Below are 26,825 nucleotides of genomic sequence, written 5' to 3' on the forward strand. Positions count from 1 at the left end.
TGATATATCGACTTAGAAAATTGCAAAGTACCATTGTCTATGTTTGATTGTATATTTATTTTGCTAAATTCCCAGTTACAATTTAATTAGATTCAGCTATTTTGGAGGAGTTGTGTTGGCCACATGTTTGACTCCTCTTTGTCTAAAATACTGATTTCCCTCTTTTCGTTGCACATGGTGTCCCATAATTTTCTAAGGACAGGACTTTCCTACATTGGTTTGGAAAGCTTTTGCTACTCAGTGAAAAGACTACACTACATACATAATATTAGGATTTCTACTCTGCTCTTATTCTTACATAACACATAAGTAAATTTTTTATGTGTGAATCTTCCTGGACTTTGATTAGAATTGTACTGATTGATATTTCTTCTCCCTAAAATTTTTTTAGCCCATATTTTTGAAGCCCTTGTATGAAGTCCTTAGCTCTCAGAAATGATACTTTTCTTACTGTCTTTTTGTCTCTTACTTTTTTCCTATTTTTATTTTACTCACAAACCTAGAAATCTATTTGGTTTATTTTGCCCAGTCTAGAAATTTTGTATTCTCTATCAAAAAGAACAAAATGAGATCAAACACAAATATTTGCATAAATGGTGGGGTTAGTGAGCATATTTTAAATTAAAAGTTTTAAATTGAATATTTTAAAAGCAACTGAATTTGAATCTCTCTTGATATGTTAAGTGGAAGGGTTGCCTGAAATTAATGTATTTTGTATGAAGTGAAAAATAATTGATTTCACTGGAAAATCATGAATTATGATGTGTTCTTAAAAATCCATTTAGTTAGTGTCAGTACTATAATAAACTTCATGAACTAAAGAAGATATTTTTTTCACTTTAGGACCCTACTTTCAAACCATGTCAGATGAAGACTCATTTCCTACTTCCTTTCCCTGTGAATTATGTAGGTGAATGTGTTAGGACTGTTCCTTACACAGATCCAGATCATGCCAGGTATGTAGCATAATGAACTTCTGAATGCATGTAGTGAGTGAGACTTGCTAACTAATGCTCAAGGAACTGATAGAGCTAGGATGGCATCCTTTTCTTAACAGAAAGTCATTTTGGGGGGTTCTGAGATTAGAGTATTCATGAGTTATAATTCATTCCATCTTTCACTTTAAAGACTAGACATTCTCTTAGTATACATCCATTCAGAAAGTGAGTGTTTATAGAAAATTTCTGGCAGATAAGGAAATATTCACATTCTTATTAATAAACGTTAACTATTGAAAATAGTTTCTCCTCAAAATCTTCTGTTTTGATGGCACCACTGTTTTGTCATCCAGCTTCAAACTCTCAATGTTATCTTTAGCTCATCCTTCTTCTCCACTCATAGAGTGAACTGCTACGTCCTTCTTTTTCTCCAAGCTCTTCTCTTGCCACTGCTTCTATCCTACATCCCACCTCAGACACTTAGCAGTTTTGTGACCCTGGGCACATCACTTAACCTCTTAGCCTCAGTTTCCTCATCTATAAAATGGAGATGATTCTAGTACCTAGCCCCCAGTGTTGTTGTGAAGATCCAGTCAGAGAATCTGCACAATGCTCAGCAGCCTTTAAGGCACAACATCGATGCTAAGTTCCTGGATTATTGCTGTCGCCTCCTGATTAGCATCTCGGCTCTCCCCTGCTTCCCTTCTGGGATCTGCTCTCCAGCCTTTCCCTTTTTAGGAAGCTCCAGGCTTATTTGGCATTTGAAGCCCATCCCAGTACAACATCGCCCCTTTTTAAGGCCTCTGCACAGACTCTGCATTCAGGCCCAGGGACTTGCCTGCTGCTGCTTGACCCAGGGCCCTCCCTCTCTCCCTCAGGGCAGGCAGGCCTCTCAGGTGCAGGCCTCTCGCACTCACCTCCCGGCTCTCTGGTGCCCTCCTTTGAAAGTGGCTGTGTGTGCTTTACAGTTAAGCTTTCTCTGCCCATTCTGTTTTCCCCTCAGAGAAGATTTTGAGTTTAGGGATTACTTTGTTTATGGGCAACATGTCCTAAAGTACCAAGACATGCCAGCTGTTTAACCAGAAAATAAGTTAAATCTTATGCTTGTGAACAGGAACAGCTAGGTGGTACCCTGGATAAAGCACCAGGCTGGGAATTTGGAAGATTCATCTTCCTGAGTTTAAATCTGGCCTCAGACACTTCCTAGTTACATGACCCCGGAACTACTAAACAGAAAAAAAAAAATACTTGTAAAGTTAAAAAAAAAATTTAAACCTGAGCATACAGCTTTTTTTGATTTGATCCAGTGTTCTAGGCTGTCAGGAACTTAATGAATCTTGTCATTTAGTGTTTCGATTATCCCTCAGCTTTGTGCTTAGCAAAAATTTGAAGGGGCTGATCTGTACTTTTATTCAGATCATGGATAAGAATGTTAAAGAGCTAATGGAGACCTTCCAAGGTTTCTGGGCCCATTGATGAATAGACTCTGCCTCCAACACCTTAATGACCCTTTTCTGCCATTTTTGTGCAAGAGAAGTTAAGATGCTTTATCTGGTGCTTTACAGGAATCTAGATATCTAAGGATGCCCCTGATCTAATAAGACAAAATGCCCTGTCAGAAAAGGAATGAGGATTACTCTGGCTTAGTTTGTTTTTGAAGCCACTCTAGTGCTTGTGACCACGGCTTACTTTTCTATATACTCCATAACCATACCTATAGTCACATGACCGAGAATTTTGGCCAGGAATTGATTTGTTAGCCTGTAGGTTACAGATACTTTGCTTTTTGAAAATCAGGACATTTGACTTTGTCTAATCCTAGGATATTTCTCAAAAGGGATCACTGTTCCTTAGTCATATCTTTGGTTCCTCCAGTACTCTAAGATGTAATTTATCCAGGCACTTGAATGACTAAATGATAATACAATTGGTTAAAAAATAGTCATTTAATAAAGATAGTTATAAAATTTTACAATTAGGTATTTTTAAGTCTCAAGTACAAATGAGGAAGTTGAGGCTAGACAAATACTCTAAATAGGATATTTTATACTTTATTTCCTGCTCAGTATGACTTATTAGTGTAATTTATCTTGTCGGCCAAGAAAAGTAAGCTCATTTCCTGCTCCACTAGGAGAGATACAACATCCAGAGATAAGGAGGTAATTATTCTATTATATTCTTTCTTAGAGCACTATTTAGTTGTCATATGTCATATGATATATGACATATGACATAATGTCATATTTCAGAAAAGATAATGATAAGCTGGAGTGTATCCAGAGGAAAAGAACCAAGATGGTAAAGTTTGTTCCATGTGAGGAGCAGGTAAAGGAATGAGGATATTTAGCCCAGAGAAGCAAAAACTGGGGATGTGATTGGTGTATTTCAAGTAAATTGGCTGCTTCCAATTCTGTCATCTTCTCCTTCTTTCCATTTTCCAGCCTGTTATATAGTTCCCAAAACGTAGGTCTGTCCATGTCATGCTTATAACTCCAAAACCTTCTTGGGCTTCCTAGTGCCCTTAAAATAAAGTAAAACTCCCCCTTTGTAGAATGAACTCCTTAGCAGCCTATGCAAAAGGCATTTGTGGACCCCTTCTCAAAACAGTGTTTTTAGTGTATAAAATAAAATACAGAGGAATACAGGAGTGGGTGAAGATGAAGACATTTTTTTCTCTTCCAAATTCATGTTCTTTGAAATGGAGCCCTTTCCTCTCCCCCTCTTCTACCCACCTCCTCCCAATATTAAGAGCACCTGCATGATTTTCTGTACCAGTGAAACCACAGGTCTAATCCATATTCCTTTTCTTCACACATTCTTCTGTCCACTCCAGCTGGCTTGCTGTTTCACAAACTTCCATCCTATCTGTCATGTCCCATCTTTCTTGCACCTTTGTCTTCCTCAAAAAGCCTATGTTCCTTCAAGGCTCCTCTTAGAAGTCATCTGACATCCATCTCCCCCAAGTATTTAGTCTCATTCATATCATTTGCATTTGTTCCTCCATTACACATCTTGGATCTTCCCGATGCAATGTAAGTTTCTGTTGGGCAAGAACTGTGTCTTTCATACCTCAGAATCCCTAGTACCTGTGACTTTGGGCCTTTATACATAGTAAGTTATTAAGAGATGTTTGTTAAATTGAATAGTAAACTGAGCCTTCTTGGTATGTGATAAACTGTGATTCTAGGCTGGTGACCTGAGCAAAACTAGTTTAGTATCCTGAAAGATCTTTAGTTTTTAGTACCTGGCACATAGTAAGCACATAACAAATGCTTGGGAACTTAATGATTGCATTAATGTGCTTCCACTCATGCATAAGATCTATGACACAGCAAAATTTCAGTGTCACATATATCTTAACAAAAATAAAAACTGATAAATGTTGATGTGGTGAGAGGTGATACTTGTGAATAGAGAATTGCCCTGGGAATCAGGGAGACCTGGCTTTTTATTCAGTCTCTGATGCATGAGCCTGGGCAAGACTCTTATCATCTCTGTGTCCCAGGAAATTGGCCAATGCTTAGTTTTAGCCAAGGTGGGAATTTATGTTGAAAAATGTTAAATGTGTTTTACATATTTTCCTTTTTTTTTTTTCAGTCTTAGGATCCTTGCACGATTGATGACTGCTAAGTTCTTGCATACAGAAATTAGAGAGAAAGGTGGTGCATATGGTGGAGGTGCTAAACTCAGCAGTAATGGGATATTCACCTTTTACTCCTATAGGTAAATTGTCCAACATATACATCAGATAATGGTCATTTATAGAGATGTGGCAGTGGGATGGAGTGTTGGGCTTATAGTATGATATGCTTCACATCCTTTTCTCACTAGCTAGGTGGTCCGAAGCAAATCATTTCAACTCTGTGGCCTTAGTCCATTCTAAAGGATTGAAATATTAAGTCTAAATCTTTGTGATCTGTGTTGAAGGGAAATTCTCACATTGATGAAATGAAGAGATCTCTTGCATTTTTTTTTAAATTTTTTTTAAATGACTACTTATCTAATACCATGTCTCATAATATAGGGCTTTTTTTTTTTAACCCTTACCTTCTGTCTTGGAGTCAACACTGTGTATTGGCTCCAAGGCAGAAGGGTGGTAAGGGTGGGCAATGGGGGTCAAGTGACTTGCCCAGGGTCACACGGCCGGGAAGTGTCTGAGGCCAGATTTGAACTTGGGACCCCCCGTCTCTAGGCCTGACTCTCAATCCACTGAGCTACCCAGCTGCCCCCAATATAGGGCTTTTTAAAGAAGACATAGTTTGTTTATCAATGATAATCCATCCCCTTAAATCCTATTGTGATCTCTTATCATTGGATGGAAGAACCCCTGAGTCTCTAGAGGAACAAGTAGAGCATGAGCTCTTGTAGTCTTTCATAGTGTCAAATGGTCAGGGACCCCAAGTTCAGAGCAAGCTCTCATCATTGAAAGTTTAGCCAGATGGCATATGTTTTCCTTTGGCCTTATAGAAATTTCTTTTGAAAATGACATCTTAAGGGGGTGGGGGGTGGAGGGGTTTGCAGTCTGGCAGTATGAGTGTGTGGACAAACCTCATGGTTCCTGAAGAAAGAATGACCAAATTGTAAGCATTTCTTATCTGAATTTCATGTGTAAAACTGATATTTTTTTCAATTAAATTACTTAGGGATCCAAATTCAATAGAAACTCTCCAGTGTTTTGAAAAAGCAGTCAATTGGGCCAAATCTGGAAGCTTCACATTAGAAGATATTGATGAAGCAAAGCTTTCAGTTTTTTCAGTTGCAGATGCTCCAGTTGCACCTTCAGACAAAGGTAGGAGGAAAGTCATGTGTGTGTGTGTGTGTGTGTGCACACGCATGCGTGTGTTCACATGTGCATGTACACATTTGGTAAAACAAAGCTTTAACAAGAGTCATAGACTTTGCTAACTAGGTAAAATTCTAAACAAGGAATATTTATTCTTTTCATATACTTTTTCTGAATAGTAAAATATGCTTTTATTTGGTACTTTAACTAAAAAAAGTTAACTTTTTCATTAAATTATTTGCTTTTCCTTCCCTATAAAGCATGATTTTCAGTTATAACAATATATATACCATTAGATTTTAGAAAATATAGTTTTAGTCTTTTCACTTGTGTTCTCATCACCTGACATGACCTGATGCACTTATTAAGTGCTTATTGGTTGCTAAAGCCAGATCTTAAACTTATAAGGATTTTTTGCATTGAGCTCTACTTATGGGGAAATAGTCCTGCTTAAGGATGTTGAATTGTCATTTTTGTGAAGTGTGAGAGATGCCATTGCTTCAGCTAAATGCTATTTTTTGAAGTTTGGCTTTATTTTCAGGAATGGACCAGTTTTTATATGGGCTTTCAGATGAGATGAAGCAGGCACACAGAGAACAACTCTTTGCTGTTAGTCATGAACAACTTGTTAATGTTAGCAATAAGTGAGTATGTTTTTAAATATTCTCCATGTGATTGTCTTTCAGAGAAAACCTTTCTCAAAATAGTATTGTACCCATTCAGTGAAAATAAGAATTTAAAATGGGATTAAATATTCATTATATAAATGATATCATTGTTAAAATAATGGTTATGCTACTAAGTAGCACAGTGGACAGAGCACCAAGCTAGAAGTTGGGAGAGCCTGGGTTCAAATGTACTCTCAGATAACTTCTTGGCTTATGTGACTCTGGACAAGTAATTAACCCCTTTTGCTTAGTACTTACTGCTATTGTGCCTTAGAGGATTATCTATTCTAAGGCAGAAGATGGGATCTTATAAATAAATAAATAAATAATGATGGTTAAAATTGCTTCTAAATGCTTATATGGCTGAGTACTAAGAGAAATGAGGGTAAAGCATATTACCATCTCTTTTTTTTTTATTTTAGGTACCTTGGAATTGGACAGAGCACACGAGGATTAGCAATACTTGGACCAGATAATGTGAATATTGATAAAGACCCATCATGGGTAATAAGATAGTTACAAAAGAGTCTTAAAATAAGAGCTTAATTGATGAAATATTAAGTAGACTCTTAAATTATTAGACTCATGACCTAAAACCACTTTAAATGGGTCAGAAACTTTAATAACTTTTGCACAAAACTTTATCATGTACACTATCTCATGTTCAGAACTTCATTATGTCAGAGGGATTTATTTGAGGACAAAACTGCCGATCGTGAAGGACAAGTAGAATCACATAATATAAAATGCATAATTGAAGGAATTGTGACTAAGCTTTAAAAATGTATTAACTATGTATTTTGTTAAACTTCAGAGGCATAGTGTTTTTATTGCACTCTGTAGACCCTCTATTGGCATGTCAATCTCATACCCTTAAACAGCTGTCACTTTTAGAAATAAAACAAGATTCTGACCTAGATGTGCATCAGTTATCTATTTTCAGCAATGTTTTGATTTAGTATAAGGTAACTCTCTGCAACTCACTCTTTTTGTCCAGGACTAATTAACCAGTGATGTCTTTGTTTTCTTCTCTCCCTCTGTTTTGTTTCCTATCCAGAGATGAGTTAAACTGGGAAAACTTCTAGGAGAGGTTGACAGTTGAATCTGACTTAGAAGAGTCACTATTTGATTATCATCTTTGGGGATCTTAATCTTTTCCTAGTTGCATTGCTTATTTGTAGTGCTTTATACTGTTGTTGATACATTCTTAAGGATAGAAGATACCCGTTTACTGCTTCTTGTGTCATGGACCACTGGTCAGAACAGTATTTAAATTTTCAAAATCAAAATAGGTTACATAGTGTTACAAAGGAAATAAATTCTATTGTAATTATTAATATATTTTCAAACAAAGCCCATCTCTCACTGGAATGAACAGGACTTTCTGATACCTTCTTTTACTCTTTTTTTCAAATGCCATCCCCTCCCCCCCCCACTACCCCACTGTGTTGTTAGTGTAGAGAAAATAGCAGCAGCGTTAAAGAAGTTTAAGGATTCTTCTCTTTTTTTCTACTTTCCTCTAAGGATGACAGAGCTAGCCTTAGGCAGTAATACCATGAAGGCAAACTGCCTATCAATGACTGTGTCAACAAATTACTTTTAATTTGTATCAGTTTCTACCCTGATGGGCAGCTGTGCCTACTATTGTCAAAGTTGTCAAAATATATGTTTCTAATGTCATTTAACTTTTCACCTGATCTTTCAACCTGTTCTCCTTATCTCATATTCTTTGCCTGGTGTGGCCAAGATAATAGCAATTTAGAGCTGTCATTAAAAAGCATACACTTCATCTCTCATAGGTGAAAAAACTGGGTCTTTAAGTGACTCGCTCCAAGTCATGAAATTTTTAAAATTATGAGTACAACCAAGATCTTCTAATTCCTAGTCTATTTCCTACTATTCCATATTGCCTCCTTTTCCTTTTCCTTCTATCCCTTAACTGACCATAACATAGGGCTCAAGTTAATTTTATCTATTTAAAGTTTTATTTTCATGATGATTTCAGTTTTTGTTTTGTTTGTTTTGTTTTGTTTTAACTTTGGAGGGGAGGGAAAAAGGACTCTTTCTAGTTGACAAAACTTTGTTGGAAAGAAAAAGGTTGCCTTTTCTCTTTCAAGGCTGTTGTGCCCTATGCTGATTTTCTTTTTTCTACTATACAATGTTCTTATTTAAGTCAGGTCTTGAGCACTTCCTCTCTGCGAACCATCCAAGTTTTGTTCAGTTATTTGAACTCACTATACTTATACATTCAATATTGACTTAAAAAAAAATAACCCTTACCTTCTATCTTAGAATCAGTACAATATTGTTTCCAAGGCAGAAGAGCGGTAAGGGCTAGGCAATGGGAATTAAACAACTTTTGCCCATTGTCACACAGCTAGGAAGTATCTCTGGGCAGATTTGAATTCTGAACCTCCTGTCTGTAGGCCTAGTTCTCAATCTAAGTAACCTAGTTGCCCCCCAATATTGACTTTTTAAAAAACTGTCTTATGAAAAATGAAAATAGAATAGATTTTTGGCTAAGTGATTTTTCACTTATATAACCACCAAGCTTATAGTTGAGGATTTTTTAACTTTTTTTTTTTTAATTTTTGTCCTTCATCCCAGGTGTCTTTTTTTTTTAATATGTAGATTTTACATGTGTAATCTTGTAAAACATTTTTTTCCATATAAATCCTTTTCTAGAAGTAAACTGAAACCAAAAAAAAGAAAATGAAGACAGTGAAATATACTATGCTTTGGTCTGCCTTCAGAGCCCTTCAGCTCTTTGTCTGAAAGTAGATATACTTTTCATCATGAATCATTCGGGATTATCTTGGATCATTATATTCTTGAGAATAGTCAAGTTATTCAGAGTTGTTTATTGTATATACCAGTGATGGGCAAACTTTTTAAAGAGGGAGCCAAAGGAAAGGAAATGCTCATCTGTCAGTCTGTTTCTAAGGCAATTCTTTTGAAGTTTCATTGTATTGTATCCTACTCATTGTATTCCTCAGATTAGGAATAATGTCACAGGGCCCGGACAGAACATTTCAGGGGGCTGCATCTGACCATCACTGATATATACAGTATTGCTGATATTGTGGACAATGTTTTTCTGGTTTTGCTTAATTCACTGCAACAGTTAATGGAAGTCTTTCCAGTTTTTTTGAAAATCTCTTGCTCATCATTTCTTATAGCACAATAGTATTCCATTGCAGTCATTTCCTACAACTTATTCAACATTCCTCAAATGATGGACATCTCCTTACTTTTCAATTTTTTTGCCACCACACAAAGACCTGCTTCAATTTATTTTTCAACCTCTGAGATGCAGATCTTGTAATGGTATTGATGGGTCTAAGGGGATAGTACTGCTTTGTTGCCCGTTTAGCCTAGATGCAAATTGCTCTCCAGAATGGGTGAATCAGTTTACAACTCTCCCAACAGTGAATTAGTGTCTCAGTTTTCCACATATTTTCAAAGTTTTGTTATTTTCCTTTCTTTTTATCATAATAGCCAATCTGATAGGTGTGGGGTGCTATCTCAGTTTTCATTTGCATTTCTAAAAGTGATTTAAAGCATTTTTTCACATGGCTATATATAGCTTTTATTACTTTGAGAACTGCCTGTTCATATCCTTTGACCATTTGTCAACTGAGGAATGACTTGTATTATTATACATTTGACTTTTTTCTCTATGTACTTGAAAAAGAGGCTTTTATTAGAGACTTGTAAAAAAAATTTTTCCACCAATATGATTACTATACATTATCCTCCATCCCATTCTCCTCTCCCACCATTAATCTTATTTTACCTTTGATCCTTTCTATCCTCAAATATTTTGCTTCTGACCACCACCTCCCCCAATTTGCCCTCTCTTCTGTTAGCTTCCCCTTCTCCTTTCTCTTATCCTATATCATCCTCCTATTTTCCTATAAAGTAAGATAGATTTCTATACCCAATTGAATGTGTATGTTCTTCCTTCTTTGAGTCAATTCATATGAGAGTAAGGAGCTCTCCTTTCCCTATCTCCCCCTCTGGTGTAAAAGCTATTTTGTGCCTCTTTTATGTAAGATAATTTTCCACATTCTATTCTCCCTTTGCCCTTTTCCCAACACATTCTTCTTTCTCACCTCTTAACTTCATTTTTTTTTAGTATCATCTCATATTCAACTCACACCATTGCTCTCCATTTTTACTCCAACTGCCCTACTAATGAGAAAGTTCTTGGAAGTTATAAGTATCATCTTCCCATGTAAAGATGTAAACTGTTTAACCTTATTGAATTGATTATGAATTCTCTTTCCTGTTAACCTTTTTTATGCATCTCTTGAGTCTGTATTTGAGAGTCAAATTTTTCAGTCAGCCCTACTCAACAGGAATGCTTAAAAGTCTTCTAATTCATTGAATGTGTATTTTTTCCCCAAAGGACTGTACTTAGTTTTGCTATGTAGGTAATTCTTGGTTGAAGACCTAAATCCTTTGCCCTTTGGAATATCATATATCAGTCCCTCCAGTTCTTTAAAGTAGAAGCTGCAAAATCTTGTTTCTTCCTAACTATGGGTCCATGATATTTGAATTGTTACTTTTTGGGTGTTTTCAATATTTTCTTCTTGATTCAGGTATTCTGGAATTTGGCTATACTATTTCTGGGAGTTTTCATGATGGCATTTTTTTCAAGAGGTGATCAATAGATTATTTCAATTTTACCCTCTGGTTTTAGAGTATCAGAGCAAATTTCCTTGAATTTCTTAAAAGATGATGTCTGGGCTCTTTTTTTATCATGACTTTCAGGTAGCCCAGGTAGATTATCTTTCCTAAATTTATTTTCAAGGTCAGTTAATTTTCTCATGAGATACTGCACATTTTCTTCTGTTTTCTTCATTATTTTGACTTATGTTGTTTCTGATGTCTTGTGGAGCCATTAGTTTCCACTTGCTGAGTTTAATTTTTAGGACTATTTTCTTCAGTGAGTATTTATACTGCCTTTTCCATTTGGCCAATTCTTTATTTTAAAAGGGTTCTTTTCCTCAGTGACTTTTTAGACTGTTAAGGAGTTTTCTTCACTGAAGTTTTAAATATCTTTTAACATTTGGCCAATTTGGCTTTTTTTTTTTTTAGTTGGAAACAGTTACTGATGAATTTACTTTTTTTTTAAGTTTAGAATATTTTTCCATGGTTACATGATTCATGATCCTCCCTTCCCCTCTTCCCTCCCAGCTCTCAGAGCTGACAAGCAATTCCACTGGGTTATACATGTATCATTGTTAAAAGCCTATTTCTATATTATTCATGTTTGCAGTAGAGTGATCATTTAACATCAAAACCCTAATCATATCCCTATCAAACTACATGATAGATTGTACCTTTTTCTTCTGCATTTGTTCTCACAGTTCTTTCTCTGGATGTGGATAATGTTCTTTCTCATAAATTTCTCTGGATTGTCCTGGATCATTGCATTGTTGCTGGTAGAAAAATCTCTTACATTCGATTGGGCCACAGTGTATCCGTCTCTGTGTACAATTGTCCTTCTGGCTCTGTTCCTTTCACTCTGCATCAATTCCTGGAGGTCTTTCCAGTTCACATGGAATTCCTCCAGTTTATTATTCCTTTGAGCACAATAGTATTCCATCACCAGCATATACCACAGTTTGTTCAGCCATTCCCCTATCAATGGACACGCCTTCATTTTCCAATTTTTTTACCACTACAAAGGTCACAACTATATTTTTGTACACGTCTTTTTCCTTATTACCTCTTTGGGGTACAATCCCAGCAGTGGTAATGCTGGGTCAAAGGGCAGACAGTCTTTTTAAAGTCCTTTGGGCATAATTCCAAATTGCTCTCTAGAATGGTTGGATCAATCCACAGCTCCATCAGCAGGGTATTAGTGTCCCAGTTTTGCCACATCCCCTCTAAAATTTATCACTTTCCTTTGCTGCTATATTGGCCAATCTGCTAGGTGTGAGGTGGTACCTCAGAGTTGTTTTAATTTGCATTTCTTTAATCAGGAGGGATTTAGAACACTTTTTCTTGCGCTTATTGATAGTTTTTATTTCATTGTGTGAAAACTGCCTATCATGTCCCTTGACAATTTGTTGATTGGGGAAAGCCTTGATTTTTTGGTAGATTTGAATTAGTTCCCTATGTATTTGGGAAATTAAACCTTGGTCAGAGTTTTGTTATAAGAAAGTTATCCCAGTTTGTTGCTTTCCTTCTAATTTTGGGTGCTTTGGTTTTGTTTGTACAAACTTTTTAATTTGATATAATTTCCTCTTCATTAGAGGTGAGATCACCCTTTTCATCTTTGATACTGTTAATTTGATTATCTTCTTTTTTATTAGATTAACCAGTACTTTATCTATTTTATTTGTTTTTCAAAGTACCAGCTCCTAGTCTTATTTATTAGTTCAATAGTTCTTTTACTTTCATTTTATTAATTTCTCCTTTAATTTTTAGGATTTTCAATTTAGTTTTTATCTGGAGATTTTTAATTTGTTCTTTTTCTAATATTTTAATTTGCAAGCCCAATTCTTTGATCTCCTCCCTCTCTATTTTGTTGGTATAGACCCTCAGCTATATACATTTTTCCATTGAGTACTACTTTGGCTGAATCCCATAGGTTTTGATGCCTCCTCATTGTCATTCTCTTTAATGACGTCTGTAATTGTTTCTATGATTTCTTCTTTGACCCACCAGTTTTAAAGAATTAGAATATTTAGTTTCCAATTAATTTTCAATTTGCCTTTCCATATACCCTTGTTAATTATAATTTTTATCACATGTTTTGAAAAGGTTGAATTTATTATTTGTTTTTTTGCATTTGTTTGCAATATTTTGATGTCCTAGTACATGGCCTATCTTTGTATATGTACCATGCACTGCTGAGAAGAAGGTAAATTCCTTTTTATCCCTGGTCAGGTTTCTCCAGATATCTATTGACTAATTTTTCTAGCATTTCATTTACTTCCCTTACTTCTTTCTTATTTATTTTTTGGTTCTTTTTATCTAGTCCTGAAAGGGGAAGGTTGAGATCTCCCACTAGTATGGTCTTGCTATCTATTTCCTCCTTAAGCTCCTTTAATTTTTCCTTTAGAAATCTAAATGCTATACCCTTTGGTGCATAAATGTTTAGTAATAATATTACTTCATTGTTTATAGTACCATTTAGTAAATTGTAATTTCCTTCCTTATCTCTTTTATTCAGATCAATTTCTACTGTGGCATTGTCTGGTATCATGATTTCTACTCCTACTTATTTTACTTTAGATAATGCATAATAAATTCTGCTCTAGCCTTTTACTTTAAATCTGTGTGTGTCACCCTGCCTCAAATGTATTTGTTATAAACAACAAATAGTAAGATTCTGGCTTTTAATCCACTCTGCTATCTACTTCCATTTAAAGGGTGAGCTTATCCCATTCACATTAAGTGTTATGATTACTGACTGTGTATTGCCCTCCACAGTATTAACCCCTTTAGATCCTGCTCTATTCCCTTTCACTCTTTTCTTCCTCACCAGTGTTTTGCTTTTTGTTACCTCCCCAGTTCTCCTTCCCTTCAATTATCTCCCCTTCCCTTTTCTTGTTCCCCTTCTACTTCTCTGTAGGGTAAGATAAAATTCTATACCCCACTGAGTATACTTGTTTTTCCCTCTCTGAGCCAGTTCAGTGAGAGTTTAAGCATTGCCCATCAACTTATCCTTCCCTCTCTGTATTGGTTTTTCTTGCCTCTTTGTTATGTAATTTATCCCATTCTATCACTCCCTTCCCTTCTCTCAGTGCAACCCACTTTTTCAGCCCTTGATTGATTTTTTACATGTCATTCATATGTATACATATCATTCATACATATCATTCTATATCATCACATTTATACATACAACATGTCATCATAATCATCCTACTTCTCCACATTTTTTCTGTGTAAATTCCTTCTGCTTTACTACTAAGAATAATTTTTGAGAGTTACAGAAATCCTCTTTCAATGTAGACATATAAACATTTTTTACCTTAATGAGTCCCTTAAATTTTCTCTTTCTTATTTACCTTTTTGGGCTTCTCTTGTGTCTTGTGTTTGGACTTCATTTTTTTTTTTTTTAGGTCTGGCTTATTCCACAGAAATGCTTGGAAAGTCTTCTACCTTATTGTAAAATGACCATTTTCCCCCCTGAAAGAATATACTCAGTTTTGCTAAATAGGTGACTCTGGGTTGTAAACCCAAATCATTTGCCTTCCTGAATATCATATTCCATGCCTTTCAATCCTTTAATGTAGAAGCTGCTAGGTGCTGTGTGATCCTGATTGTAGCTCCATCATATCTGAATGGTTTCTTTCTGGCTGTTTGAAGTATTTTATCCTTGACTTGGTGGTTCTTGAATTTAGCACTTACATTCCTGGAAGTTGTCAATTGAGTATTTTTCTGGAGGCGATCTGTGAATTTTTTCCATTTCCATTTTATTTTCTTGTTCAAGGATCTCTGGGTAGTTATCTTTGATAATTCTTGTAATATGATGTCCAAGGTTTTTTCTTCATCATGGCTTTCAGGTAGTCCAATAATTCTCACATTGCCTCTCCTAGATCTATTTAATAGGTCAGTTTTTTTTTTCAATAAGAAATTTCATGGTTTCCTCTGTTTTTTCATTCCTTTGATTCTACTTTATTGTTTCTTGATTTCTCATGAAATCATTAGTTTCTAGATGGTCAATTCCGATTTTTAAGGCCTGGTTTTCTTCTGTCAGGTTTTGGCTCTCCTTTTTCAATTGGTCCATTTCTTTTTGCATCACTTTCTCCTTGCATCACTTTAGTTTTTCTTCCCCCCTTTTCTTCTACTTCTCTTAAATGGTTTTTGAAGTCTTTTTTGAGCTTTTCCAGACTCTGTGTGGAATCCATATTTTTGTTTTGGACCTTGCATATATTTCCTTTGCTTTCACTGTCCCCTTCCATATCTGTTCCTTGCTTTTTGTCTCCATAAAAATTCTAATGTTAAATTTTTTTTTGTTTTTTTTTGCACATTTTTCTTACCTAATTATAGGTAGACTCTGTTTTCTGGGAAGTTGGGTACCCTCTTAAACTTCAGTTCTTCTTTGATGCTATTTTTCAGCTTATTTTCTGACTTGTTAATAGTTAATCAGATAATTTGGGGACCGTGAGTTCTGTCAGCCCCCTCCCCCTTCTGATTCAATTGACCCTTGAGATGCTGCTGGCTTAAATACTTTCCTCAGACTTGGGTGTAAGCTTTTGATCTCAGTCCGAACTTGATCAGGACTGATCAAATTCTAGCCCCAGCCTTAGGCTCAAGTTTTTCATCTCAAAGTATTCTTGATTCGATCAGGCACACCCTTGATTGTCCTGTCCTGGAGCTCCACCCTTAGTTTTGGGCAAAAAGATCCCAGAGAAGCTTCCCCTGAGGACTGTGTCCTCACCCCAAGCCTAGATTGCCCTGGGCTGGGACTTCAGACTTTTCCACAGGTTTGCCATTTCAAGGGGTATGAGTTGGCTTGGACCACTATTTATCCATGCAGGATCTCAGGGTCTGAATGTTAGTTAGGGCTTAAGTTCCAAACCTGTGAGAGCAGATGGGGGGTGGGGGGGTGGGAGAAGAGGGAGGGTTGCTCTTGGCTTATTCTTCACTCCCTGCTATAACTTGGCTAGCTCTGCTCTCCTCTCACCTCAGTTCCTCAAATGGTTTCTACCTACCTTTTGGCTTTTCTTTTCTTGAAGGTTGTTTCACTTTTGTCTCCTTGTTGGTTCTTTCACTCCTGTATTCGTTTTGTGGGGATATTTTAATCTTGGTCAGAGAGAATTTTCATGGTGAACTGGAACTACTGCAGTTATTTCTCCATCTTGGCTCCACCCCAATTCTGCTTTTTAAAGAGTATTTCTCTTCAATGGATTTTTGTGCCTCTTTTTTACCAGTTGACCTATTGTTTTTTTTTAAGGTATTATTTTCTTAAGTATTTTTTGTGCCTCCTTTACCCCATGGGATGTTGACTGTTTCTTCATGATTTTTTTTATATCACTCTCCTTTCCTTTTCCAATTTTTCTTCTACATCTCTGATTTTTTTCAAAATCCTTTTTGAGCTCCCCTAGCAATAATTTTTGGGCTTGAAACCAATTTGCTTTTTTCTTGGACACTAGATATAGATAGCAATATTGACTTTGTTGTCTTGTTCTGAGTTTGTGTTTAGGTCTTCTCTGTCACCAAAGTAACTCTATGTTGAGTTTCATTCCTTGCAATGCAACAGAATCCTGCACCCAGAGCCAGCAAAGGGACCCTGTTGTTCTCCTTCTGTCCAGTTTTCTGATCCCCTTACCAGCTTTGACTGAGAGCTACAGAATCTGCTGATTGAGCCATCTCCAGGGTCTGTGGTGGCTTGGTGAGGTGAGATCTACTTTGGTGAGCTAATCTTTGCTTCACTCTCCTGCTGACCTTCCACATTATCTTGGCCTGAAAAATTGTTTCACTTCATCCTTTTGTGGCTTCTGCTGCTCCAACATTCATTTTGAGGCGTCATATTGAAATTATCTGGAGGGTAATTTGGTAGTGATCAGAGTTTTATATGCCTTCTCCACCATATTGGGTTTGACTACCCCTTTTTAGTTTATTTTTCACAAATATTAAATTATAGTTGTAATATTTATTTTAGTTCCACTTTTGATAAACACACCTTCAGTGTGACACAGAATAATTAAGTTTTTATATGAGATACATAAGAGAATTTACTCATAGTATTGGTTTGGATTTGAGTTATTTATTTTTAAGGATCATTTAGGTATTCAGTATATAAGGGTGACATAGATAATTCATACTTTGCTGTTAGGGATTGGGTATTTAATGCTAATACAATACTGAAAAAAATGGCATCATCATCCTTATTTTGGTTAAAGTGCTGATAGAATAATTTACGTGTTGCAAAAAACAGCAGTGACCAAAAAATTCTAAAACATCATTACAGAAACACAGTGTGACTCTACTGTCATGACTTAATGTCATCTTTATTGGCATTCACTATCTTCTCTCGATCTGCATTCTATATTTTCCATCTCAGCTGAAGAGGAAACTTGATAGCTGATTTTGTATTTGGCCAAAATTTTCATCAAAGGTCGTAATTTCAACCACCATTGTTCTTTGGGAATTCTGTGCCTATTGGGGTAGGAAGAGAAAGCAATTTACATCATTTTAATCCTACATTCAATCATCAAATTTTGATTTTTCTCATCCTGATTGAGGATAAACAAATATTTCCTTTGAGTCACAGATGAATTAAAAGAGTACAGAATTTTTAGAAGCAGTTCATTTAATTCTATTTACCAGTTCTTTATATCTGTGGAAATCATGCTCCTTAAAATATCTGTAATTAATATTAAGCTTTAATTTTTAAACCTGGGTGGATTACTTTCTATCAAATCTTGATCAGACTGAATCATTTATTTCAGTGGAATACACTCACCATCAGAGCAAATTTTTTATAATTCTGTGAAATGCTTATTTAAGTCTTTCTATAAATCCTCTCTAGTGGTTCTGCCCAGTACATTGAAGATCTCTGGTGATCTTCATATGTCATGGGTACCAGAGTAACACCTTGTCCTCCTCTATTTAAATGCCTGACTAGAAAATGTATAACTCAGTCATGTCTTCTACCACTGTTGGTAATTGCATGTAGGCTGTTTATATTCACCATGTTTTATCCATTACCTTTTTGACTCATCTGATATTCTGATTCTGACAACTGCCATATAGCATTGCCAGGAAAATAGGACTATTAAAGGATGAGCTTTTTAGCAGTAAATAGCATGGGTGCAGTGAAAGCACAATCCAGCTTTCCATTTGCATGCCAGCCCACTTTGTTGTCCATTTTCAGTTAGTATAATAAAATAGATAGCAGACTGCAATGTGTGAATAATTGGTTGTTGAGGGCACATGTTTTCCTAGATTCAGTTCAGTTCTCACAAGATCATATGCAAACAGGAGATCATCATTATTTAAAGGGAATCTCTTACAATTGAATTTTCTTCAGTAAACTGAAAAATATCTACAAGAAGGATTTATGTTACTCCCAAATCTTTTTAATGTTCCTAGTCAGTGATCTTTAAACAGTTACTTGTGGTTGCATCAGGGAATCTCGTATGATTTTAATGCATATAAGCCACACTTTCCTTGAAGAAACTGGATTTTATGGAAATTTCAATTTTCAAATTTCAGTCCATAGAAGGACCTTATATTTTTTCAGTCATTTGAATGTGAACATATAGTCTGATAAATTATCTGTAAAATCTGCATAATATTTTCACCAAAAGAGAAAGAGTGGATATGTATAGTAGTTGTTTCTTCTCAGTTACTTGTTTTACAGTAATTACTAAAAACTTTACTTACATGAACTTAGGATTTAATTTTTTCCCATTCCTTTGCAAATGTCTCAGATCTAAAAAATTGATTACCTGAACCCTTTAAAATTGTTAGTTCTACCACAGATTTCTTTTGAATATTTGGAAAAATCTAATTGCTTTTCTCAGTTTCATATTCTTAAGTGCCACTGCCACTTCTTCCAGTCCTATGTTAGGGTGGTAAAATTCAAATGTGGGTGCTCTATCATAGCTAAAAAAAACTAGATCACAGTTAATGAGGCTAGTAGTTAACCCATTTCACCTCTAGTTATCTTCTTTCCTGTTTGACCTACATATGTCTCCTTTAGGAGAACCCATGAATTCCATTTCCATTCACTTCTAACTTGTAAGTCTTCTGGTTTTATTTATACCAAGAATATCATTCAACTATCAGTTAGGCTAGTTACAAATGTTAATTTAAAAACTGCATGATTCTTAATATCTCTTTTCTCTTTTTTCGAGCATCCGGGATCATGCACAAAACTCTGGATTTGAAGACTCTTCATACATTGCCCCTACCTACCTACCTTTCTAGACTTCTTATGCCTTCCTTCCTTCCATTGTCCCTGCAGGCCAGCTACCCTGGCCTCCTTGCAGTTCCATCACTATCTCTCAGCTCTGCAAACTTGCAATGGCTCTCACTTACCTGGGATGCTCTGTTCAGGTCTGCCTCTTAGTTTCCCTGGTTTTCTTCAAGTCTCAGTTCAAACCTACCTTCTGTAGGCTTTTCCAGCTTCCCAAAGTGCCTTCCTTCAGCTTATCTAGATCCTAATTATCTCATGTGATTTTCTCTGAATCAATCATTTCTTTAGCTAAATAATTACAGGTACTCTCTCCCAACTGCTCCCAATAGGCAGGGACAGTTTTCTTTCTGCCTCTCTTTGTATCTCCAACATTTAGCACAGTTTCAGGTACGTAACACACACTTAATAATATTTGTTGACTATCAACTGACTTATTCCTGTTACTCTGTAGAAAAAGTAACTTCTTAGAGCAGTGATGGGCAAACTATTCCCCGCGGGCCAGATCCAGGCCTTAGTTTGTTCCCTAATCACTACATCTGGATGTGGGGGCAAGTGATTAGGGAATTGCTTAAGGCAGTGATGGGCAAACTAAGGCCTGGATCTGGCCCGTGGGGAATAGTTTGCCCATCACTGTCTTAAGAGTAATTTTCATAGGTCTCTGTTGTGAAAACATTTATTACATTCTAGTCAAACTTAATGAACTTCTCTGTTTTTAAGCTGTTCCTTGAATAACAAGCATGGTAAACTAGTTTACTTGGAACCATACTTGATCTTTTTAGATCAAGTTAACTTTCACAAAGCTTGCATAACTTTGGAACTATAATGATGCATTGCAATGGTACAACCCTTGTGAAGGTGAAATTTATACTTACTCAAAATCTGTTTCCTTCTTTAGTTCAACCACAGGTTGGAAAAGAAGAGTCCGGGTGCGCATTCCTAGCAGACAGACTGAATCATCATCATTGACAAATACTTTTCCTATAAAAGGAATAAAATAATAATGTAAAAATAAGTCATTTATCTTAAGGTTCGGTGGGCAAAGACTCCTCAAAAGTATAAACAGAGGGAAACTTTAGGCTTAGGTCATGCTAGAGAGTTCCAGCAGTCGGGCACAGAAATACTGTTGACAATACAAAGACATGTCCTTCAAACTCTCAGTAGGTTCATTTTACCGTCTCCAGTTGCTGTAGTGTTGGGGAGAAATAACTATATTCTAAATTGATTAGCTCTCAGCTAAGAGAAAAAAGGCTTGGGAGGGGGTGAGGCTTCTTAAATCTATTCTTGGCTCGTGTGCCGTATTATTGAGAGGAAATTCTGGAGGTGAAAGGGGCCCTACCATATTAGTTACATATTCCCAAAGGTAGGAAGAGATGTTTGAGTTCAGTAGTATGAATTTTTCCTATTTCAAAGGTTTCCTAATTAGTGTGTATTCCAATTATTTTATATTTAATCTTCCTTTTAAGATCAATACTGTGTATTGGTTCTAAGGCAGAATGGTAAGGGAAAGGCAATGGGGGTTAAGTGACAAGCTAATAAGTGTCCGAGGTTAGATTTGAATCTATGACTTCACATCTCTATGCCTGGCTTTCAATCCATTGAGCAACCAGCTGTCCCCATTATTTTGTATTTCTGGTGGTCTGGGACATACATGAACCCTCTCCTATTTTTTTTAAGCTTTCACCTATATTTCCTACTAGAAAAAGATGCCTATTTTTAAAGTTTAAGACTCAACCTTTTACATATTTTTTTGGAATAAGAATGGTTTCCCCACCCCCCTTTCTCTGCAAAATCTTCAATTTATCAGAACTAAACTGTGATGTAGCTTTTAAATCAATATAAAACTCACCTTTAAGATCCAAAAGTGGTATCTATGACAGCAGAATTGATTAGAATGGATAAAAATAGCAACATAAAGGCTTTGATTTGAGAAATATTCCTGGTTAGTACCAGTAAAAATACTAAATTTTAGTTACACATTGAGATCTTGCAACAAATGAGATCTTAAATAGTACACAATAAGTTCATTAATGAGATTCAGCAGGACTGGAAAAGTATATGGGAAGAATATTTGCAAAGGAACGTCACCAGGCACATCTTTAGAAGATATATAGAGCCATTCCTTTAACCTGTCAAATATGTAATATTTACTTTTGAATCCATTTGAATCTTGAGAAACATTGTTAGCTTTTCCCCTACATCAGACATTTAAGTACTTATAAATATAGGCATTCTTGCCACACTGCCTTCGCTCATGCACAAACTTTTTATAGGAATCACTACCTCTGACAATTTGAAGAAAAATGGTGAAGAATTAGGGATTAGAAAAGTGATGTTTGCTTATAAAGGCTGAAAATAATCCTTTTGTTAATAGAACTCTAGAAGGTAGATTATGCAGGCTCTATAAATCAAGGCTCAATTGGGAGCATGCATTTCTTTTAAGTTGAATCAATATATAAAAATAATTTAGTGGGTAATCATTTGCTTTATAAAAGCATGATTTAGTGCACTTAAATGTGTGTTCTTTATCAAAATTAGATTTATGTGTATGAAGCAAAGCATATCAATATTTGGGAGCTATTGTATAGGTGGGCATGAATATTTTTCTCTCTTTTTTGAGTACTGGAAAGAGAATGCTTTTAAATTGCAGAAAGAAAGATTTGGCTAAGATATGAAGTTTCTAATTAAGAATGTCATAAATCCTAGCTGTGTGATCCTGAGTAAGTCACTTAACCCCCATTGCCATCCCTTACCACTCTTCTGCCTTAAAACCAATACTCAGTATTGATTCTAAGACAGAAGGTAAGGGTTTTTTTTTTTTTTAATGTCAAAACCTTAGAACCAGTTAACCAAAAAATATTATAGAATCTCCTCTGAAGAAATATAGAAAGAAGAGTAGAACAAGGTCTGTGTGGGTTGGAGGACCTTCCTAGGAAAAAGAATAAACTACACTATCTCCTAATATAAAGATTGTATAATTATTTATGTAAAGAAAAATGTGATGCAGAATTATCAGTCATTAAATAGCCTTTAAAAAATAGAAGAGCTTAAAGGAGAAAAAAAAATTTATCTTTTTCTGTGTTCCATGTAGGGATCAGAGAAATAAACCAAAAATGACAATTTTAACTACAATGCTAATGTTAAATGCCTACAGAATTCTTTCTATGTTTAGAAGGAAAAAATGGAGGAACATCACAAAATACTATTAAAATTACTTGTAACAAATGTTCTCATCTATATTAATAAATAATATAATTGTGCTCCAAGCCAGAAAGACATTAAGTAGCAATATTCGTGGAAATTGTCATTATAATTATACAACATAGGTGCCAATGCCATATGAAACCATTTAAGTAACAAGCATTCTATGAGTCTTAATATAGACTATCTCAATTTGGAGCTCAACCATTAAAAGGAGACTACCATACCGTTTTGAAAGTTGTCCGTAAGTTTCTTAGTAAGCCACTGCACAGCTTTGGCAGAAATTTTTGTTGCAAAGTTTCTGTCAAAAGGAGAAGGTGTTCCACCCTATTGGAGTTTAAAGTGACATTATGAGTTGTAGTCTTTCTCCTCATTAAAGAATGTTACTCTATTAGAACTAAATATAAGAGGAATTTTATTTTTAAGAATACTTTTCCTTAAAAGAGCTCAAATTGATAAATATTTTACTTATCTACATTTCTATTTTCCCATCTTTAAAACGGAAATAGCGATAACTGCCTGTCTCCTATAACCAACATAAGTGAGATGACCCAGGTCAAACGGGGAAAAAAAAAACATTAACAAATAAGTTTTGAACACCTAGTATGCACAAGACCTGACACAAGCTGTAGGTCTGCAAGAACTATTCTAACTATGTCTGGTTAGTTTTATTTTTTCACTAGAATACTACCATTGCCTTCTATTTTCCCCTGGCTACATATATATATATTTATGAAGTGCCTACAATGTGATAAGCAGTGTACTAGGTGCTGGGGATAAACATACCAAGAATAAAACAATCCCTCCTTGAAATGAACTTATGTTCTAGTGGGAGAAACAAGTAAATATACAAACATATGTAGCATAAATAAAATATTTTTATTCACATAAGGAGAAAAATTAAACTATGTAGAGAACCTGAAAACTGGACCTGTCATTTCTATTGACACAAATGTTTCTGGCTGTCTCTATGCTATGCCACATTTTGGAAGACTTGACAGTTATTGGGGAGATTAGTCAATGATCCCTCACACTTTGTCAAAGAATAGATCATAGAAATTTAGAGGTATTGTATCAAAAGGTTTTAATCAACACGGTGAAACTTATTGACTCAACCTGAGCTTTTAGAAAATAAATTATTTTGATGTTACCTATAATGAAGCTAAATGGTTTGGGGAAAAATTGTTAAATGGAAATCATGTTACATTCCAGTTTAACTTAAATTTAATTGTCTGAAATAATACTTTGTTTTTAAGAAAGACATTTATCAAGTTATCTTCCACTTTTAAATAATGGGAAATGATGTCATTGTTCCCAATAAAATTTTATGCTTAACATACAGGTTTAGGAAATGTGCAAGCACAAAATAATTAGGAATCTTAGCAAATCTCTTCCTTCATCAGAGTTAAATAAGTGAATTCTAAATATATGTGAGAAAAAAAACACCATAACCTATCCGTGTCCTTTAGTTTAAAAAGAGACGTAGAATATATTTTAGACCTAGTTTTTGTAATGATTTTGGAAAATTACCAATATCTTTATTAATAAGTAAGATGGCATAAATCTGGGAGTAAAAATAGACATCAAACTGGATTGTTTTAAAGTCTGTGATGAAAAGAACCATTTTGTTTAAATTCATCTACATAATTGCCTAAAGCCTCTGCTTTGTGAACAGATTTGTTAGCAACAAATTAATCCGAAGTATTTCAGCAATCTTACCTGTTGCATGTGACCCAAGACATTCTTTCTGCAATCAAATGTACCTTTTCCTTCCTCAGAATAGAGTTGGTAAATGAAATCAGTGGTATAATTTTCATTACAGTTCTCATTTCTAAAATAAATGGAAAACAGTCCAGCTGGTTTGTCAAATACTAAGGTTTAAAATATCTTAATTTCCAAGACAAAATATTACTGCTGGTCTAGAGGATAATTATTTAAAGTAGTCTAGAGCTTAATTGGAACCTGGCAAAAGTGCCTGTTCCTCTTCCTTTCTCAATATTTAGTTCATGGTTATGTTTACTTCCGAGTTCTAATAAAACATTTTTGGATCAGTTAGAATAACTAAGAAAAAAAAAAGATCACAGAAAAACCAAGTCACACATAAAATATTATCTTGAAAATTACCTATGCAGGGACAAGTGAATTATATGCAAATGAATAGCTATTTTACTATCCAATTACAGGCTTTTAGATGTAGCCCTCTGGAAAAAAGTCACTGTGAAGATGACTTACTTATAAGGGGTTAATTAACTGGACTTCACCACAGTAAATCTGTGATCTTGTCAATGTGCATATTCTACCCAAGGATGCAGATTACAACATCAGCTCTCTGAGTCCTAAATGCCCTGGGGGAAGTCCACCCAAATAGCTGGATAAGGACTTAAACTTTTTTTTTTCTCAACCACATGAGGATGTCAGTACATCATACTGTCCAATTATCTTTCACTCTTGACATGTTACCAGCCCATCTTTTTGTATTTTATTTTTAGAATCCTTTCGTGCATCTCAGAATCAATGCTGTATGTTGGTTCCAAGGCAGAAGAACAGTAAGAGCTAGACAAGGGGATTAAGTGATTTGTTGAGGATCACACAGTTAGGAAGTATCACGCCAGATTTGAACCCAGGATCTCCCATCTTTTGGCCTGGCTATCCACTGAACCACCTAGCTGCCTCTGGCCCATCTTTTTCAATCATACATTTTTGTGGCAACGTTCTTCCTTTGTGTGTAATACGCTATACCTGAATCCACCAAACACTTCTCTATCACTAGCTGTCCACATATTTAATTCTTTGGAGACTGGTATTCCATGACTCGCATACAATGAATTTTAATATTAGAAATATGAGCCATTGTTTTACAAGCAATGATCTTCATGATAATGCCACCATTGGCTTCCATATGTCCCCCAGTTTGGTTCCTCCCTTGTTATTAAAGCTCAGGGTAACTGAACAAGATTATCAGTTACCTTTCACAGAATTTTTTTTTTTTATTCCTAGGTGGGACACACCTTTTTTTGAGAACCTTTTAAAAAAAAGCCATTTATAATGGAATCATTTTTTTTCTTTTCTTCTTATCAACAAACAATAAACAGTGAGATCTTGTATTCCTGAATTTTAAATGTAATATAAAATGGTAAGATGGTAAAAGATAGGGTCTATTGTGGAATATTATTTTCAAAAAAATGTCTTGTTCCCGTCTCCTACCCAAGTGAAACATACTTCTAATGCATGCATACTCTGTTTTCATAAACTTTCATATAGATCAGAAAAGGCATCTGGATTAATAGTTACTGATATTCTCAATTGCCTTTTTGTAACTAGTAATGTGTAAGCCCCCTAAGGATTTATTTGTATTCTTCAGATACCTCAAAAATTAATGCCTTCAAAATTATGTCATCTCCAACACAAACATCCTTTTTGTTTATTTGATCTAATCTAGCCACTTTGATGATCTTTTTTTAACTTGTCTTGTCTTCCCTAAGCACATCTAGGACTGTGTTATTAAGTGCAAAAATGATGGCTCTAATGTTTCTGATGGTAAAAAGTTTATTAAAAACATCTCTGTAAATTTTTTCATTTTTATTCTGCTCTCTTTCTAGTTTCATCTTTAAATGTCCTCAGATGATTTTATTTAGCTATCTCTCCCTAAACTTTTTTTAAACTAATTTTTCTTTCCGCTGTTTCTCTTTTGTGAAGCAACACAGTTGAATCTTAAATCATCCTTCTATACAATATTTTTTAGAGTCTGAAAAGAGTTACCCATGGCTGCCCTAGCTGCTTCACAATTAACGTTGTTTTGGTCTTGTGGAGATGAGAAATGGTTAAAACTTTTGTTCAAAAATGTAACTTGTCTCATTGCTCATTTCTTCTCATTTTCCAATTTTTTGATGCAACTAACTTGTTTAAATAGGTGAGGTTCAAACTTTTAATTATATGTAGTTCCTTTTTTTTTCATTCTAGCTTTTAAACTAATATGTTACTCATATAACAAGTTTGTGGTTTGACTGTACAGGTACAGCTGATTCAAGAATGACTTCCACCTAAACTAGGAGTTTTCTATCCACTGAAATATAGTAATTTTCATTTTTGTTATTTTTATTGGTGTACACCATTTTCAGTTCCTTCAGACAGTTTTCTTGAAGAAAGTATAGGCTTAAATTTTTTGTAATTTATGTTTTTCTTTTTTAAATTCTTTCCTCTTGTACTTTATTTTACAAAGCATTTTTTTTTTTTGCCATCCTTCTCTGCCCCTCTTTAAGCTGAAGTTCCTAAATGTAAGCTGATTTAATTGGAGGGACTTACCATATTCCTGAAATTTAGCTACATCCTTATCCTCTTTTATAGAT

The 26,825-nt window shown here is 35.2% G+C and overlaps 2 protein-coding genes across 3 annotated transcripts in view; one reads left to right on the forward strand and one right to left on the reverse strand.

The window, feature by feature from the left end:
- PITRM1 (pitrilysin metallopeptidase 1) overlaps positions 1-26,825 on the forward strand; it is a 64,205-nt gene that overhangs the window by 29,705 nt on the left and 7,675 nt on the right. Inside the window, exons 22-26 of one of the 2 annotated variants that reach the window (XM_044678364.1) lie at positions 844-956; positions 4,536-4,661; positions 5,582-5,727; positions 6,263-6,365; positions 6,812-7,306. In XM_044678364.1, the coding sequence (XP_044534299.1) occupies positions 844-956; positions 4,536-4,661; positions 5,582-5,727; positions 6,263-6,365; positions 6,812-6,905 (582 nt within the window). In that variant the 3' untranslated portion in view covers positions 6,906-7,306. Of the gene's footprint in view, positions 1-843; positions 957-4,535; positions 4,662-5,581; positions 5,728-6,262; positions 6,366-6,811; positions 7,307-26,825 lie in introns of those variants that run through there. The other variant, XR_006506377.1, reaches the window with a different exon arrangement.
- Positions 17,105-26,825, reverse strand: part of LOC123249362 (phosphofructokinase, platelet) — an 87,282-nt gene continuing 77,561 nt past the window's right edge. Inside the window, exons 19-22 of the mRNA XM_044678365.1 lie at positions 24,199-24,310; positions 22,707-22,806; positions 20,154-20,259; positions 17,105-17,516 (exon numbers count right to left, since the gene is read on the reverse strand). Of these exons, the coding sequence (XP_044534300.1) occupies positions 17,369-17,516; positions 20,154-20,259; positions 22,707-22,806; positions 24,199-24,310 (466 nt within the window). The 3' untranslated portion in view covers positions 17,105-17,368. The remainder of the gene's footprint in view (positions 17,517-20,153; positions 20,260-22,706; positions 22,807-24,198; positions 24,311-26,825) is intronic.

The sequence above is a fragment of the Gracilinanus agilis genome, chromosome 5 (genome assembly GCF_016433145.1).
Source record: "Gracilinanus agilis isolate LMUSP501 chromosome 5, AgileGrace, whole genome shotgun sequence".
Classification (NCBI taxonomy): Eukaryota; Metazoa; Chordata; class Mammalia; order Didelphimorphia; family Didelphidae; genus Gracilinanus; species Gracilinanus agilis.